General features: G+C 38.8%; 1 protein-coding gene and 1 long non-coding RNA gene across 2 annotated transcripts in view; one reads left to right on the top strand and one right to left on the bottom strand.

The window, feature by feature from the left end:
- The window catches only part of LOC127530104 (uncharacterized), a 589,449-nt gene that overhangs the window by 131,541 nt on the left and 438,263 nt on the right, over nt 1–19,645 (top strand). The window lies entirely within an intron of this gene.
- Nucleotides 1–19,645, bottom strand: part of si:dkey-22o22.2 (neural-cadherin) — a 299,017-nt gene that overhangs the window by 253,687 nt on the left and 25,685 nt on the right. Inside the window, exon 2 of the mRNA XM_028817759.2 lies at nt 14,245–14,439. Within this exon, the coding sequence (XP_028673592.2) occupies nt 14,245–14,439 (195 nt within the window). The remainder of the gene's footprint in view (nt 1–14,244; nt 14,440–19,645) is intronic.

The raw sequence follows: 19,645 nt of genomic DNA, 5'->3' as shown, positions 1-19,645 counted from the left end.
TTTAATTGTGTTTTAAATCCACTCTTAGATAGGACTCCTGTGACAGGGGGGACGACATCTAATACTGCAAAGATAATTACACAGTTTTTAAATGATCACAACTTATCAGACCCCTGGAGGTTTCTTAACCCAAACTCAAGAACATATTCGTTCTACTCACCAGTGCATTATAGCTACTCAAGAATTGATTATTTTTTTATAGATAATAATTTCCAGCCTACAATTAAATCATGCAAATATGACACAATTGTTATCTCTGACCATGCCCCTCTAGTCTTGGAGCTAAAATCAATAAGCCCCTCGTACTCACCTCGCAGATGGCGTCTTAACCCTCTTTTATTGGCAGACGAGAACTGCACAGAATTTATATCCAAACAAATCAGCTTCTTCCTAGAGACAAACACGTCTACAGAGGTTTCTGCAGGAACACTCTGGGAAACTCTAAAGGCCTTCCTAAGAGGCCAGATTATTTCATATCTTTCCCATAGAAATAAATTAGAAACCAAGAAAGTGTCAGAGCTAAGAAATGAAATTACTAGAATAGATGAAGAACAAGCCAGGCGTCCAAGTGAAGCTCTTCACAGGAAAAGGCAGGCCCTGCATACAGAACTTAACATCTTAACAACTAAAGAAACTGAACAACTTATTTATAAGTCTAGACAGCATTACTATGAACACGGAGAAAAAGCTAATAAGCTTTTAGCTCAACAAATTCATAAACAAGAAGTTCACAATGCAATACCAGTAATCACCAACAAGAATGGAGAAGAAATCATCGACCATAATAAAATAATGCACACATTTAGAGATTACTATAAGTCTTTATATTCCACTGAGCCCAAAGAAGACAACACGCAATCTAATGCATTTCTGGATAATTCACAAATACCACAAATAGATGCTTTAAGTGCTGAGGAACTAGATAAACCTCTAACGCTAACAGAATTACTAGACGCTATAAAGTCACTACAAAGCGGGAAATCATCAGGCCCTGATGGTTACCCCGTAGAGTTTTATAAGAAATTCTCCACTCAGCTAGCTCCACTCTTATTGGTAACATTTACAGAAGCTAAAGACCACCAAATACTACCTCAAACATTTCGACAAGCATTAATCACCGTCTTTCCTAAACAAAATAAGGACTTGTTACAATGTGCATCATATAGACCAATTTCACTCCTGAATAATGATGTTAAGATACTCTCAATAATCCTAGCTAGAAGGATGGAGAAAGTGCTCCCCTCGGTAATATCACAAGATCAAACTGGATTTATTAAAGGCCAACATCTATCTTCAAATCTCCGACGCTTGTTTAATGTTATATATTCACCAGCAAAATCAAACACCCCAGAGATATTACTATCATTAGACGCAGAAAAGGCATTTGACATGATCGAATGGAATTACCTTTTCACTGCATTGGAGAAATTTGGGTTTGGCCCGAATATTTGTGCTTGGATTAAACTACTGTATACCAGTCCAGAAGCTTCAGTTTGTATTAATAAAATTTGCTCAGACTACTTCAAACTAGAACGTGGTACCAGACAAGGATGTCCCTTGTCGCCACTGTTGTTTGCAATCGCTATTGAACCACTGGCGGTTCACTGCCGAAATTCTCATCAGATAAAGGGGATTGTCAGAGAAGGACTGGAACAGAAAATTTCTCTATATGCAGATGATATGGTCTTATACATATCGGACCCAGAAAGCACTGTCCCTGCTGTTTTAACAGCACTAACAGAATTTCAAAAGATATCTGGTTTTAGAATTAATCTGAATAAAAGTATACTCTTTCCAGTGAACTCACAAGCATATAATATTAAATTAGACACCCTACCTTTTACCATAGCAGATCAGTTTAAATACCTAGGGGTAAATATCACAAGTAAACATAAAGCTCTTTATCAACAAAATTTTGGCGTCTGTATGGAAAAAATTAAGCAAGACTTGCATAGATGGTCAACCCTTCATCTCACTCTAGCCGGAAGAATTAACATTGTTAAGATGAATATCCTTCCTAAACTTCTCTTTTTATTTCAAAACATTTCAATATATATCAATAAATCGTTTTTTAAACAGTTAGATTCAATAATAACCTCATTCATTTGGAACTCAAAACACCCACGTATCCGAAGAGCGACCCTACAAAGACCTCAGGCAGAAGGTGGCATGGCTTTACCTAATTTTCAGTTTTATTACTGGGCAGCAAACATACAAGCCATAAAAAACCTGGACACAAATAAATGCACATACACAGGCTTGGTCTGCAATAGAAGTAAAATCCTGTAGTACTTCTTTATATTCCCTGCTCTGCTCTCCAATAAATGAAAGTTATCGCAAATATACTAATAACCCAATTGTGCTTTACTCACTCAGAATATGGAACCAAATTAGGAAGCATTTTAAGATGGAAAATCTTTTATCAGTGGTACCTCTGCAAGGGAACCACCTCTTTCAACCTTCGCAAGTATATCCAGTTTTTAATACCTGGAAAAGTTTTGGGATTAAAATGCTCAGAGATCTTTATATAGACAACATATTTACATCTTTTACGTTCAAAATTTAACCTCCCAGCTACACATTTCTTTTACTATCTTCAAATTAGAAATTTTGTTAAACAGAAATTGCCCGATTTCCCCCACCTTGCACCCTCCACAATGCTGGAAAAAATACTGCTCAATTCCAAGGAAACAAACACTATTTCCGCAATATATAAAATCTTATTAGAGTCCCTACCTTTCAAAGATCCAAGAGGACATTGGGAAGAAGATCTCTTAATCAATATATCAGAAAAGGAGTGGAAGGTAGCAAAGCAGAGAATTCACTCGAGTTCTATATGCGCAAAGCATAGAATTATTCAACTAAAAATTATATATCGAGCTCATCTGTCTCGCTTAAAACTGTCCAAAATGTTTCCAGGCCAGGATCCAACCTGCGAGCGCTGCAACCAAGCTCCTGCCTCACTGGGTCAAATGTTCTGGGCCTGCACCAAACTAACATTTTGGACAAAAATTTTTAAGTGCCTCTCAGACAGCCTTAGTATCACAATCCCTCCTAACCCACTAACAGCTGTGTTTGGTGTCCTTCCAGATGGACTTGAATTGGAGAAGGACAAACAAACGGTGATTGCATTCACTACACTCTTGGCACGCAGACTTATTTTGTTAAATTGGAAGAATCCTAATTCTCCTCTTATAAGTCAGTGGGAAACTGATGTTTTATATTATTTGAAATTGGAAAAAAATCAAATTTTCAGTTAGAGGATCTGTACAAAATTTTTTCAAAACTTGGCAGGATTTAATCAATATTATTTTAGAATAAGAGAATTAACTATTATTGCATTTAACTCCCTTCTCCATCTCTTATTTATATAGATATTTACTTCTCCCCTTCTTTTGTCTAATGTTGCCTTATTAAAAAGCTTAAAGAAATTTTCCTTTAGCTAAGCTCTCCTTCTCAGGGGTGGGGTTTGATTTGTTTTCAAATTTGTTGGGTTATAAATTGATCTGTTTGTATGGAATGATTACAATGAAAATTAATAAAATATTTAAAAAAAAAAAATAAAAAGACTGTTAAAAGGCGGTTTTATATATATATACATTAATCTCAATCTCAAACGTTTTAGAGCTCAAAAATGTACATATCAGTCACATCAAATACAATAACATTAAATAGGACTCTCCGCGAATCTACGTGAAACAAATTACAGAACTTACCAGAGCTGTTGATATTTGTAGAAAACGAAGCCACCATGGGTCTCTGGCCCAGTATGCGGTCCATTTCACTGAAAAATTTAAACTTCGTCTTCAATTTCCCCCGAGAACCACTATGTGAAAGGTCACGCTTCTCTGCCAGGTAACGCTGTTTCAGCACCTTCCATTTGCTGCGAAGAATATGCCACGGCTTCGTGTAGCCATTTGTAGCCATTTTTCTTTCCAGATCCTTAAATGTTGTAGCATTCCTTTGCCGTTTTCCATCAAAAATAGTGGTGATGTCGTTTTCCTCAATTAAATTGAGGAAATAACGAGTCTCATCATCAGACCATGCGAACCGCTCCGCCATTCTTGTTTTGATTGCACGTGACACATTTATTTGCGTAAAAGCCCTTTTTTCCGACAAAAAGTGTTTCCAATGTAGTTTTTGCGGCATCTGAAGTATCGATATGGAATTTATGCGCTAAAGTTAAACGGAAAAATATTATGTCGACATGTACAACATTTTATCGATAATTAGCATTTCCATCAGCTATATCGGTAAAAAATTTGAAGCGCTAAATATTTTTTCGCAAAAACTCCTTGGATGGAAACCTGGCTACTGTTGTGCCAGTTTCTTTATCCGCTTTTTCACAAAGGTAAAGTATCTTTGCAAGATGGTCGTATAAAGTTTTACTTTTGCATCGGCACTCAAGTCACTGCGTTCAAGTATGAATTTCATGTGTTTATCTAGTTCACTTTCCGTAGCGCTTAAAAGGTCGCTGGAAGAGGGGATTTCTGTTGCAATTAAGACATTTGTTGTTAAGGTACCCGGTACATCTTGCGCGTGTATTCCATATTTACACTCTCAAACCTATTAAACTAGTCATGAAAGGAATGGCCGCGCTTAATAGGGCTCCGAGAAATCCTCCTTTCTGATTTACTGTAAAAGGGTTTTTTTCTTTTTAACGGTAATCTTTTTTTTTATCGGTGCAACGATGCTTCTTGAGCAGAGGGTTGAGTGCGTGTGTTACTGTTGTATGTTTTAAGCTCCTTCACCAGGCACAGAGTGTCCAGTATATTAACACGGTACTAGTCAGGCCCTACTGAGTATCAGGATTTCACTTTTTTTTTTTTTTTTTTAAATATGGTACCTCCTTTTTCCATCTTGTGCATTGTTCAGTAAACCTTATTTTTTGGTGGATCAGAACATTTTGCTTACACTCCACTCAAAAAAATAAATTGTATTTAGTCTCTCTCTTTATTTACTAAACATTTTATATGTTGAATAGAAAAAACATTTATCTTGTTCAGGCTTTAATTTAAAACAGCATTTTCATCAACATGCTATAACCACTTTGGTATTCAGGGTGCTTTGTATAATACAGTACAGTGGAACCTCGGTTTGCGAGTAACTTGATTTACGAGTGTTTTGCAAGACAAGCAAAAATTTTTAATAAATTTTGACTTGATAAACGAGCGAGGTCTTGCAGTACGAGTAGTATGTGTACGCTTTGTCTGCTGAACGTCATGTGATCACAACTGAGCTGATGGTTCTTCTCTGTCTCTCGCTGCGGGATTGTGGGCAATCGTCTCCTATTCTCCGTCTGAGTCGGTGTGCCTCACTCATATAGTCAAAATCCGTACGAGCGTATACTGCGCGCGCTTGTGTGTGTGTGTGTGTGTGCTCGCGTGTGTGCTGTGACGTGCGAGCCCCCATCTTGCACCCTAAAACACGAAGCTGAGTCTCAGTACTTTAGCAACACCAGCTTTATTCAGCTTGAAACAGCAACAGCGCGGTTATTTGTTGTAGCGGGATCTGCTGCTCTCCTATACACAGACACAGCAGTTAGGCAGGCTCCCTGCGCAATTATAATGTTCCTTGTACCACCCATCGACGGCAGGCGCTTATAGCATGTCCGCAATCTTTTCTGATTTGCTTTTACGGCGAACTGCTACAGCACTGGTAGAGTGCGATTGCTTTGGGACGCTCTTCCGCGTATCATCCCGTTGGGTGCAATCCCACAAGAGTTTAGAAACTCACTCACACCAGCCATGATTCTTTTCAAAGGTAAAGTGCAGGTTAATTTGTTTTATGTATTTTTCTTTTATATTTTGTATTAATCATTTTTATATAAATAGTTTTGGGTTGCGGAACAAATCATCTGAGTTTCCATTATTTCTTATGGGGAAATTCACTTTGATATACGAGTGCTTTGGACTACGAGCACGTTTCCAGAACGAATTATGCTCGCAAACCGAGGTTCCACTGTACAAAGTTTTAGAAATTCTGTTAATGCTTGGTAATAGCATTCCATTTTACATCATTTATGATACCCTTTGACAATTAAGTAGAGACCATTTAGTTTTGTCAGACTCGTGTGGTTAGCGAACAGTTACATATTCTAAAATATCTTATCCATATGAGTCATCTATTTTTAGTTAGCATGTTGGCACTGTTCATTATTTTGTTTACAACTAAATTAAAGAAATAAATAAACCTTATAAAATAGAACACAGTGGTTGATCATACTTAACACTAATTGATATCATTAAATGTTACTTCTGTGTTTTATTCAGTTTTAATATTTAATATTTTTAATTTGACTTTTGCAAGTTTTACTTAAAAATTAACTCTAAGACATATTTCCTATTCAGACTATTCCAGATTGGACATGTTAAAAAAGCTTATTATTTATTTATTTCAAAAGGTTTCTTTTCGTGCTGGTTTTGTCACCTATCAATCGGTCAATGTTTTTTAGACATCATTGCAGTTTTTCAAATTGTAATAACTCCTTTATGTGATTATTTACTTCATAATTACCTTTATTTATTTATTTAGTTCATTTTGGCACAAATGCCAAATGCCATTACAATCAAGACTACCAGTCTAGTTAATATTCCTAACTCCAATATTTAATGTTCTTCCTGAATCAGGAGGAACACAAAATCTACTTTTAGTGACAAGACAAGGTCATAACAATAGCAAGCTAATGTTAATTAGCATAATACTAGCAGACGTTAAATAATGTTTTCCCCAACTCTTTGCAATCCCACGGAACTGGCTAAACAGATGACAGTTTAGCTAATAACATACTGGAGAACACGTAGGTTCAGTTGCAGTGTGCTGTGAGCTTGGGGTGATCCCTTGTTGATCTGCTCTTAATATGTTTTTTTAATTTCCTCTGTGACTTAGTGTTTGTGAATTTAGTTTTTTACTGTCTTATATTTGTGATACTTGCTTGATATGGATAGGGGCAAGTAAATTTTTCATTTTGGAATAATAATGTTTAGCTTAACTCTGACCTTGACCATGATCACTGCACAAACCCTGGTCCTTTGACTTGTATTCACGAAGAATGCAGACACTTCTTTATTATTGGAATCACAGTTCAAACTTACATCCCCTTCACCCTGAATGCTACTAAAACAAAGGGTGATTTTTCACAAACAAAGGCAAAGCAGTTTTCAAGGATAGTTGCCATATGTAGCATGGACTACCTAAAAGAAAGAATAACCCACACAGTTTTTAGTAAAATTTTAATCACTGTGCTATCACATATAATAGATATTATGTAACTATTCACTAAAACATTTTCCTTCCTGATTTGCCTAACATGTCCATAATAAGCCTAATCATAAGACCTGTAAGTGTATATGCTCATATAACTTACTATAACCATTCTTATTTTTCAGGGTATCATAACTGATATAAAATGGAATGCTATTACCAAGCATTAACAGAATTTCTAAAACTTTGTACTGTATTATACAAAGCACCCTGAGTACCAAAGTGGTTATAGCATGTTGATGAAAATGGTGTTTTATATTAAAGCCTGATAACTGTTTTCTATTCAACATATAAAATATTTAGTAAATAAAGAGAGAGACTAAACACAATTTATAGCAAAAACGGAACACCGATGGACAGCTGGATAACCAAGAACATCTAATTTAACTTGAAGTGCCACAAAGTGCTTTACAAATAAACCCCTGCAACATAAATCTACAAAGAGGAAGGCCCAATTGCAGTGGTGAGATGGAGGCAAAGCTGACATATTGGATGAATTGGTATATTCAGAGCAGAGCTTTTAAAAGTGAGTAGTCTGGATTTTTGCACAACATGGTAGAGTTACTACTTACTACGGTCACAGAAACATTTTCAAAGGACTGCTGAAACTTACAAATGTAGGTATAACAGTTAAAAACCTAAAGAGAATAATAAGTGGAGTGTAAGCATAATGTTCTGATCCACCAAAAAATAAGATTTACTGAACAATGCACAAGATGGAAAAAGGAGGTACCATATTTAAAAAAAAAAAAGTGAAATCCTGACACTCAATAGAGCCTGACTAGTACCGTGTTAATATACTGGACACTCTGTGCCTGGTGAAGGAACTTAAAATATACAACAGTAATACACGCACTCAACCCTCTGCTGAAGAAGCATCGTTGCGCCGATAAAAAAAAATTACCCTTAAAAAGAAAAAAACCCTTTTACAGTAAATCAGAAAGGAGGATTTCTCGGAGCCCTATTAAGCGCGGCCATTCCACTCATGACTAGTTTAATAGGTTTGAGAGTATAAATATGGAATACATGCGCAAGATGTACCTGGTACATCAACAACAAATGGCTCAATTGCAACAGAAATCCCTGGCTTCCAGCGACCTTTTAAGCACTACGGAAAGTGAACTGGATAAACACATGAAATTCATACTTGAACGCAGTGACTTGAGCGCCGATGCAAAAGTAAAACTTTATACGACCATCTTGCAAAGATACTTTACCTTTGTGAAAAAGCGGATAAAGAAACCGGCACAACAGTGACACGGAATCCGCTTTTCTTCTCCGAGTACAGTCAGAAAAAACTTATGGATAAAAACTTTTTAAAATCTAAAGACGTAAATAAAAACAGACAGCCTGGTCTCAGGTTCCCTGAGTATTAAGATATAAATACAGGAACATATTATAATAATCATTTACCTAATTATTCAACAATACACTTGATATGTCTAAAAATCATCCGGACTTTCGGGCCACTAGTCTGTATTAAAATAATTACCTTTCATTTAGCGAAATGAATGAAAACACCGTTGCAGTATTTCTATTATGCACTCACATCGATAGAAGCTCCTAGGCCCAGTTCAGGGTTCAGTCAGTCTGTCTCCAACCAGGTATCCAAATGAGAGTTTATAAAACAAAAATGTTTCGTTATCTCAGACTTTTAAAAACAGGCGGCCCCCATGCAGAGAATCACCTGCTACTGCGTGAGCCCGTTTCAAACGAGTAAGCATTTCACAAGCGGCCCCTTCTGTAAGTAGTTCAGAATACTGACATCTTGTTAAATCAGAGCTAATGCACAACCTGCCTGCGCTTTTAAACCACTCCTGAATATTCTCAGAGGAGAGGCCCCAGCTGAATTTTCAAACGCTGAGACAAAATCTAATTGATTGGAATGCCCGTTTCGGTAACAGAAAAAATTAATATTGTTTGCTTCAGTAATATGAACATTGTATTGGTACATTAATCATAGATAGATAGATAGATAGATAGATAGATAGATAGATAGATAGATAGATAGATAGATAGATAGATAGATAGATAGATAGATAGATAGATAGATATGGTACTGAGGATAATAATTAAAGGTTACCTATGATCATTTTGGATTTTAAATCCACACCCCCTCTCGTTTTAAACAGATATAATTTTTTAAAAAGTGATTTACCGGTTTCTGAGTAATAGATTGGTCAATCAACTTGGAAATATTGACCTAAGGATAAAATATAAGGAATCAGCAATAAGTTTTTTTAAAACATACTCGTTTGACGCGTATAATAATCAAAAATATGCCGTACCATGATCTTGACTGCCGTGACTCTCCAGAGAATAGACTGTATTAAAAATAACTGAATTTCATTTAGTCCTATCCATAAAAAATAAATAAATAGAAAACACTGTTCTAATAAGATATTGAAGACGCACTGTTTTGTCTTTCGACGAGATTTTGAGTTATCTTTCAGTATTAACGGCAAGCTGTGTAATGAACCGGTCTGAACGCTTATTTATATACCGAAAAGAGCGCTATTTTTTTAAAAGCTGTCTTTATAATAAGGAGAGTGATTTCTTTTAGCAAATGTGTGCCCTTTGACCCATTTTAAGAACGCTTTACATTTACAACAGGAAGATATAAACTTATGTTAAAGACTGGTGTGACAACAGGAAGATATAAACTTATGTTAAAGACTGGTGTGACCCTGTTCTTGTGTCAGCTGCCCCAAATACATCAGCAAAATGTTTGAGCAGGGCCCACAGCTGTGTGCTGTGGGGGTCGACCCTTCTGGCCTCCCGTGTCGGAAGATGAGTTTCCACCTGCTTTTGAAGGAGCTGAAAAATGATCATAGTTTTCACAAAGTGGCAAAGAGTGCTTAAAACGGCTTTTTCTACCACCACAATGGCCGAGTGTTTAAGGCGTTGGACTTAAGTATGTTATTGTTATTCTTATTCAAACGTCCCTGTTCACTTTGTGTCTGGGTATAACTTTCACCTTTGGAAAGTTAAGCGAAATGCTTCTGCAATTTGGATCCTTAGCTCAGCTGAAAATACATACATAAATGTAATTGATTTAAAATGTGGTGTATTTGATAGAAAAGGGTTTGTTTTAAATAGATAGATTTTTATATGTCTCAAATGTGATTTAAAAGGGAATTGCAGTATACTATTTACCTCTGTGTGATTTTTAAAAGGTTTATATCGAACTAGTTATCTCATGCTTTACACACAATACCTAAAAATCCTTTACCTTCAAAAGTTAAAAACCACAAAACGTGCTTCTGTTTTCTCAGCGAAGGAGGGTCTGCGCGTGCTCAGCTTTGTGTCTTTCTGTGAGATGAGATAGTTGTTTCACCGCAACAGCTGTCAGCTTGCCTTTGTGGTAGATGGCTTTCTGTGAGAGGAGGAAGCTGTTTCATTTGAACTGCGGCTTACAGAGAGAGTGCAATTAAAAGCGGTTTAGATTGAAAAGGTTTTCCTTTTTTACAAATTATAAAGCAAAGGTTAGATAGATAGATATTTTAATCTCGTGATAATATTAAAATGATAGATAGATGCTGGGGCATGCTCCAGCACTGTTGAGAGGATATGCAGGAGCGGCTATAAAGGAGACCTGGCCGGCTGGATATGAGCAGGAACATGTCTGGACATGTCGATCAGGCCTTGGGTTCATGGCAAAGTCGTTCTTTTGATATAAAGGGTCTCAGGAGAAGGGGCAGAGAGCGGGGTGCCAGCCAACAAACAGGTGTTGACAGACCGGGGGCAATGCAGAGGCAGCATCCATCAAACTGCTCTTGACACAAACCCTGAACCAATCAGGCGGGTGGGATGGATTAAGGTGGGATCAACACCCATCAAATTGCTCTTGACACAATCCCTGAACCAATCAAAATCAGGAGGGTGGGGTGGTATTAAGGTGGGGTCTGGGCAGGATCAACACCCATCAAACTGCTCTTGACACAAACCCTGAACCAATCAGGTGGGCGGGGTGGGATTAAGGTGGGGGTCTGGGTGGGACCAACAACCATCAAACTGCACTGGCCCCAAACCCTGAACCAATCAGGTGGGTGGGGTGGGATTAAGGTGGGGGTCTGGGTGGGACCAACACCCATCAAACTGCACTTGACACAAACCCTGACCAATCAGGTGGAGGGAGTGGGATTAAGGCGGGGTCTGGGCGGGTTTAGGGTGGGGGGCTTTCAGGTTGGAATTCACCAATCACAAGAGAGGGTCAGGACACATCATTTAAATCCACCAATCAGAGGAAAGGGATAGGGCGCATTAATTAAATCCATCCATAGGAAAGGGGTGGGACCATCAAGTCATCAATCATCTTTGATTGACATTTTGACAGAAACACCCTGCCTTAATACTACTGATGATGTTTATCATATGTAATGCCAACGAGGCTTGTGGACAATCTGAATTCATAAATAGAGACATCTTGCTGGCATCAAAAAGTACTCAAGTAAGTCATATGCCTCAATTCAAAGTTTTAACTACCCTGAAACAAAATTAGTTATATTGAGATATTATTTTATTTTAAAGATTTTTTTCTTAACATAAAGTCCATTTTTTTCATTTCAGTTTATATATAACATTTATAACTATTACTGTCTAGTGTTAGGACAGCAGTATACCATGCTGTGTAATTTGTGAAGCATTCTGGTTGTTTTTTTGCAGCAAGTAGTTTCATTAACATCAGGTAAAAACAGAACTTTTACACTCAAGTCATAACACCACAATGTAGATGTAGCATGGACCACTTGTTTCAAGTCTCACAACACAATTTGAATGAGGGCTTAGATCTAGACTTTGAATTAGCCTTTCAAATAATGACATAATTTGTTTTCAGCTATTTTCCTATAGATTTGCACAGATGTTTGGAATAAATATTGGTCCTTCTTGACATATAGTAACTATATTATACCGTAGACAGATAAAACATTGCATTTTCTTAAGTAATTCCCTAATTAAATACTATGATTTAGGGGTTTTGGATTTCACAGATTTCATTTCTGTTCTCCTTTAACATTTATTTGTCCAATTTGGGTTATTTATAATACTACCATTTTTTACATCTATTTTTTGGGCAGCCATTTTGTTTATTTGGGTACCACTATTTTGAGTACTATATACTTGCGTAAAAGTTGGGTCTTGAAACCTGAACATTCGATCATAAAATCAGACCCAGGCTTATACACCCGTTCAAAAATACGACACTTAAAATTTTTACACCTTCTTACTCCCTCCAATCTTGCACCAGTTTCTCAGACACATCGAATTTTGTTGCAGCAGCGCAGTTACCAATTTCTTTCGCCACTTCAATGACGTTTAATTTAAAACCAGCTTCAAATTTTCTTCTGATCGAACACTCCATCGTAGATAAGGGACGCTCTTACGATAAAGATGTATGAGGGTGTGAGATACAAAAAACACAAAACAGTGCAAACGTCCCTTCGGAATAGTTTGGATATTACCATGTGGTCACGTGGGCACAATACATAGAAAAAAATAAGGCAGTGTGCTCCGTGGTTACTCTCTCAGGTGGGTGTTAGCATATCATAATCTCTTGGACGAATAGCGTGAGTTTTCCGCAATCGACTTACACAATTGACATTATAAAATACCGGAAATTATACGGTAAAATCAACCCCCTACTTATCCGCGGGAGAACTTAAACGTGAGAACATACGGTATTTCTTCACGATTGCAGTCATATTGTTGTTGGCAATGGTGTGCCAATGCTATGACCTGACAACAAGGACTTTTGCATGACTCATGTTGTCCAAGTTTCTGTTTTTTCTCCAGCTTCTTGCCTCAAGAATTTTTTTTCTGTCCTCCCTGGCTATCTGACTATAGCATCAAACTTATCACTACTTAAAAAAAAATTATAAATAACAACTTAGCGTTACCTTTTACTTGCACTTCTGTGTTATATAAGTGTGCATTGATTTATACTTATTTACTATTTTTGGAATCTCATTCATTAATTCTTATTTTTACCTATTTCTAATTGTTGTTGTTTTTCTTTAGACCTAGTCAAACTCAAGCCTCACTCTTCACCTGCTGCTATTTAAAGACTTAGCGTTCCCACTAAAGAGTAACTTGGCTTCAATTAGTCTGCATTTTCCTTGTAAAAATGTGAGTTTAAAATATCCAATGACTATAAAAGGAACAAGAACATGTCTTGTACTCTGTGAGCCTGAAGTTGCATGAAGAGAGAAACAGATCACAAAACTAATATTACTCTGTTGGACAAGGGTCTATCCTGGACCCAAAGTAATGAATGGAAAAAACGCCACAAAAATATACTACACGATAGGTACCATTTCTTTAAATTTATTTAGGGCAACTTCTAGAATGTATTATATTTATTATACTTTGTACTTTTCCACTACCCATTCCGAGGTAGTTTATGAAACAAAGTAATAAGACAAATATTACCTTGCAATTTCTGCTTTATGGCTTGCATTTCTCGGAGGTCAGTTTATGTTTAGCCTAACGATTACCACCTGGCCATTCGCCACATATTCACCTGTACTTGCTGACTGTACATTGGTAAAGTAATAGCACTTGTTCCTATTGATTCAGCCCAGGCTTGATTTCTGGTGGAGTTGCCTTCTAAAGGAAATTATAATTATAATAAAAATACACTAAATACAAGAAGCCAAAATGTGAGGCCTCAAAGCATGTTCAATGCTATACTTGAAAAATAATGCACTATAGATTTAACAACTAAGAGAAAAAGAGAGAGAGAGAGAAAACATTAATATGGTAGCTGTTTTCATCAATTTTAAGGTATCCTGTTTGATACATTAAGAAAAATATGAACAGAATGGCACTGTTTCTATTAAACTAGCAGCTGACACTTTCTAAAACAGCATTTACAATCAATAGGAAAAAGCAAACCTCAATTTCACAAATCAACTGAATTATGTGCTTGCGAGAATATTCAGTACTGCTTGTCCATTTTTCAAATGATACCGTATTTCATACCTTCAATAAGAAAATATTCCATTGTTGCTGTAAATCCACCATTTCCCCGATGCCGCACAGAAAGATGATAAATGGTGGTGCCTTTTGTGGCATTCAGGGATACGGCTGCCAAGTAAGGGAAGGGGTACATTGTCCATTCCAGGCTGGACATTCCAGGCGCTATTAGACTCAGATGGCAAAAGTGCCACTTCTTTCCTGTAACACAAAGCAGATTCTGTCAATTAGTTATAGAAGTTTCTGATGAGTCCTTGCTTGTTTATAAGCCTACAGATCAATAATTATATTTTCGAATTTTGAGTTTTCTGTTTCAGGTTGCAAGGATCTTTATATATAAAATTATTCAAAAAACAATAAAACAGTAATTAACATAAGCTTTTGCATGAATATGTGCCCAGAAGACAGCTAAAACCAGGAATATGCAGAGTTTTTCTTTTTCTTTTTTTTTTTTACTTTTCTTTAAAGTATAAAACATTTCAGTGAAAATAACATAGCAGGTACCACAGTATGTTTGAAAGTCAATCCAACAACATCAGTACTCACACACCACCTGACCAAGAAAGCTAGGTGATAACAGGGCCCATCTTAAATAGTTCTTTATGTAGGATATGACAACAAAATAGATAAAAAGGTCCTGAAAAGGCCTTATAAAATTTGACATAATACAGAACATTGCTTTCTCATTGAGTTACAGAAGGTACTGTAGTTTGGGATTCAAGTAGGGCTGTACTCTAGAAAAACTCATTTTTAAAATGGTACGGTACCAGCATTTGGTTCAATTCGGGAATGGAAGTACTATTTTTCAAGCACCTGGCACTTATCACAACTTCAGGAGGGACAATCCGCTGTTTGATTTTAAAATATGTTATAAATCTAGCTGCTCAAATCACCAAGGCACCCAAACCCATCTCCGCCCATATTATGTAAACAAGTTGAATAGTCCAAGAGGAGTGTGGCGCACAAAGGGAGGCACGCAATTGCGTGGCAGAGCAGTGAGGCTCTGTTTTTAAGCAAATTTGGAACTCCAAGTGGAACCACCAGCCCCCGTTCTTTAAATCTGTATATGCATTGTGTGTGTGTGTGTGAGTGTGTGTGTATTATATATATATATATATATATATATATATATATATATAGTGGGGAACAGCCCGGACACAGACAGGTAGACATGTTGATTTCATACAACACACGTTTATTTACACTATTTACATCCATCGAACTGCACAATACCCAGTGCCGCAGCACCAATCACCCCTCAAGTCCTTGGCCACAACACAATGCCTTCTCAGTCTCTGGTCCGCCTCCACTCCTCTCCACCAAGCTTCGTCCACTTCCACCCGACTCTTGCCCCTGACTGGAGGGAGGCGGCCCCTATTATCCACCCCGGATGGACTCCAGGTGCATCCCAATGAGTTTCTGTTGCCACACCCCTGTGTGGCGGAAGCTCTGGCGGTGTATTCGGAAGTCCTCCGGGTGTCCCCAATCCTCTTCCCCCCAGCAGAAGAGCTGAGGTCCAGGGCTCCAAAGGCATTGGAGCGCCCCCTGGCGGTGACCACGGACCCCTACAGGGTTGAGCTTCCAAGCTCTGTACCTGTGGCCCCCAAAGCAACCAGGGCGGATGCCCCCTCGTGTTCTGGAGGAGGCACAAGCCCTCCTCCGGTCCTCCTGGGCATCCCGGCCGGACATGAACCCCAGCCGGGTACCACAATATATATATATGTATATATATACAGTATACAGGGTGCGCACAAAGTCTGTATACCCCTATCTTTAGGAGCATTTACAGGAATAACCATGACAATTTGGTTCCTGTGGACATCAGCCCAAGTCTTCCCGGTATTTCGAGGTGTGTTTCCGACATCCCATCTGGTGCTGCCACCTGCTGCCGCTCAAGAAATCGCAACAACGTGGCGATGAAGCGATGGGTGACACAAGTGTTTTCATGATCGAGGAGTGTTTGGTGGCCACTGTGTGGGTTCATGAGCGGCCTGTTACTGGGAAATCGATCAAAAATGTCATGGATGACTTTGTTGTGTGTTTTGGGAAGGCATCGCTGAAAAAGAGGACGTTGTTGCAGTGGGAGAAGAAGGCTTTTGCAACGGGCAGCGTCCGAGATGCGCCGCGAAGTGGAACACCATCCACAAGGCATAAAACGTGTGCAGATGTAGCAGAGTCTATCCAACGATCCCCAATGAAATCCACTCGTAAACGTGCTGCTGAGTTGGGAATAGCGGAATCGACAATGCGTAAACACATCAAATAGGACTTGCAAATGAAATGTTGGCGTCAATTGCCCGTTAACGAGTTATCAGATGCCGACTTGGATAGACGTCAGGAAGCTTGTGATCTGATGCTGCACCAATTTCCAACAAATGCTGTAGAGAAAAGCCAAGCAAAATGACACCTTTTATTGGCTAACTAAAAAGATTACAATATGCAAGCTTTCGAGGCAACTCAGGCCCCTTCTTCAGGCAAGATGTAATTCGAGGCCTGAGTTGCCTCGAAAGCTTGCATATTGTAATCTTTTTAGTTAGCCAATAAAAGGTGTCATTTTGCTTGGCTTTTCTCTACATTCATAATGGCTAACATGGTACAACACCCTAGTACTACCAACAAATGCTGAGAAGGAAAAGGTTATATTCTCTGACGGGTGCGCGGTTTATCGCAGCTCCCACAATCGAAACATGTTTTTCTGGGGAAAAGAAAATCCACATTTCTTTGAAGAAATTGAGCATAGCCCATCACACGTCATGATCTGGGCCGGAATGACAGCACAGCATTTGTTTGGCCCTTATTTTTTTGATAGTTCTGTTAACCAAATCAGTTATCTGGAAATGCTGAATGGCTGGCTCATCCCGCAACTGACAAACCAGGGCGTCCTTGACAGTGTTTGGTTTCAACAAGACGGGCCACCTGCCCATTTCGCAATCACAGTATGTGATCGCCTCAATGATGTTTTTGGGAATCGTTGGATCGGACGAGGATCAAACAACAATCCTACTCCTCTTCCGTGGCCTCCAAGAAGCCCTGATCTCACAACTCCAGATAATACACTCTGGGGGTTTATCAAAGAAGACATGCGGAAGCAAATGTTGCAGAACATGAGCAGGAGAACCTGGCGGCACATTCGGATATGCAGAGATCATGGAGGGACCCATACAGATGTTTTGGATTCCTAAGCGGTAACCTTTAGCTTTCAAAATCCTCCCAAAGATAGGGGTATATGGACTTTGTGCGCACCCTGTATATACAGTATATATATATATATATACAGTATATATATATATATATATATATATATATATATATATGGTGGGGGTGGTGGATTAATAGAGTGGGGTTCAGAAGGTGGTGGTCATAAAGTCTTTATTTATTATTTGGATGTTCTTTTTTTAAGCCTGCATATGCTGGGTTCAAGTCCAAGTGCGTTCTAATGGCAACTTCATTAAACAGCCACGATTCAACCAGCTCTCTGGTATTCTTGGTATTGGCCCTGAATTTTACTTTCACAGTGTCTTAGTTAAATGTCTGTCCGGTGGAACTTATACAGTGCATCCGGAAAGGTATTCACAGCGCATCACTTTTTCCACATTTTGGTTATGTTACAGCCTTATTCCAAAATGGATTAAATTCATTTTTTTCCTCAGAATTCTACACACAACACCCCATAATGACAACATGAAAAAAGTGTACTTGAGATTTTTGCAAATTTATTAAAAATAAAAAAATTGAGAAAGCACATGTACATAAGTATTCACAGCCTTTGCCGTGAAGCTCGAAATTGAGCTCAGGTGCATCCTGTTTCCCCTGATCATTCTTGAGATGTTTCTGCAGCTTAATTGGAGTCCACCTGTGGTAAATTCAGTTGACTGGACATGATTTGGAAAGGCACACACCTGTCTATATAAGGTCCCACAGTTGACAGTTCATGTCAGAGCACAAACCAAGCATAAAAGGCTGGCTTCCTTCAACATCTGCAATAAGATGCTGCAGATGTTCTATCAAACAGTTGTGGCGAGCGCCCTCTTCTACGCAGTGGTGTGCTGGGGAGGCAGCATTAAGAGGAAAGACGCCTCACGCCTGGACAAACTGGTGAGGAAGGCAGGCTCTATTGTTGGCATGGAGCTGGACAGTTTAACATCTGTGGCAGAGCGAAGGGCGCTCAGCAGGCTCCTATCAATTATGGAGAATCCACTGCATCCACTAAATAATGTCATCTCCAGACAGAAGAGCAGCTTCAGCGACAGACTGTTGTCACTGTCCTGCTCCACAGACAGATTGAGGAGATCGTTCCTCCCCCAAACTATGCGACTCTTTAATTCCACCAGGGGGGGTAAACGTTAATATTTAACATTATACATAGTTATTGTCTGTTTTTTTCACCTGTATTATTATCATTCTTTAATTTAATATTATTTATTGTATCAGTATGCTGCTGCTGAAGAATGTGAATTTCCCATCGGGATTAATAAAGTATCTATCTATCTATCTATCTATCTATCTATCTATCTATCTATCTATCTATCTATCTATCTATCTATCTATCTATCTATCTATCTATCTATCTAAAATCAAAGGAATTGTTTGTAGACCTCCGAGACAGGATTTTCTTGAGGCACATATCTGGGGAAGGTTACAGAAAAATTTCTGCTGCTTTGAAGGTCCCAATGAGCACAGTGGGCTCCATCTTCCATAAGTGGAAGAAGTTCGAAACCACCAGGACTCTTCCTAGAGCTGGCCGGCCATCTAAACTGAGCGATTGGGGGAGAAGGGCCTTAGTCAGGGAGGTGACCAAGAACCCGATGGCCACTCTGTCAGAGCTCCAGAGGTCCTCTGTGGAGAGAGGAGAACCTTCCAGGAAGGACAACCATCTCTGCAGCAATCCACCAATCAGGGCCTGTATGGTAGAGTGGCCAGACGGAAGCCACTCCTTAGTAAAAGGCACATGGCAGCCCGCCTGGAGTTTGCCAAAAGGCACCTGAAGGACTCTCAGACCATGAGAAAGAAAATTCTCTGGTCTGATGAGACAAAGATTGAACTCTTTGGTGTGAATGCCAGGCGTCACGTTTGGAGGAAACCTGGCACCATCCCTACAGTGAAGCATGGTGGTGGCAGCATCATGCTGTGGGGATGTTTTTCAGTGGCAGGAACTGGGAAACTAGTCAGGATAAAGGGAAAGATGACTGCAGCAATGTACAGAGACATCCTGGATGAAAACCTACTCCAGAGCGCTCTTGACCTCAGACTGGGGCGACAGTTCATCTTTCATCAGGACAACGACCCTAAGCACACAGCCAAGATATCAAAGGAGTGGCTTCAGAACAACTCTGTGAATGTACTTGAGTGGCCCAGCCAGAGCCCAGACTTGAATCCGATTGAAAATCTCTGGAGAGATCTTAAAATG

This window comes from Erpetoichthys calabaricus, chromosome 13 (genome assembly GCF_900747795.2).
Source record: "Erpetoichthys calabaricus chromosome 13, fErpCal1.3, whole genome shotgun sequence".
Taxonomy (NCBI): Eukaryota; Metazoa; Chordata; class Cladistia; order Polypteriformes; family Polypteridae; genus Erpetoichthys; species Erpetoichthys calabaricus.
Note: the sequence above shows the minus strand (reverse complement) of the source record. Positions and strands in the feature narration are given on the sequence as shown.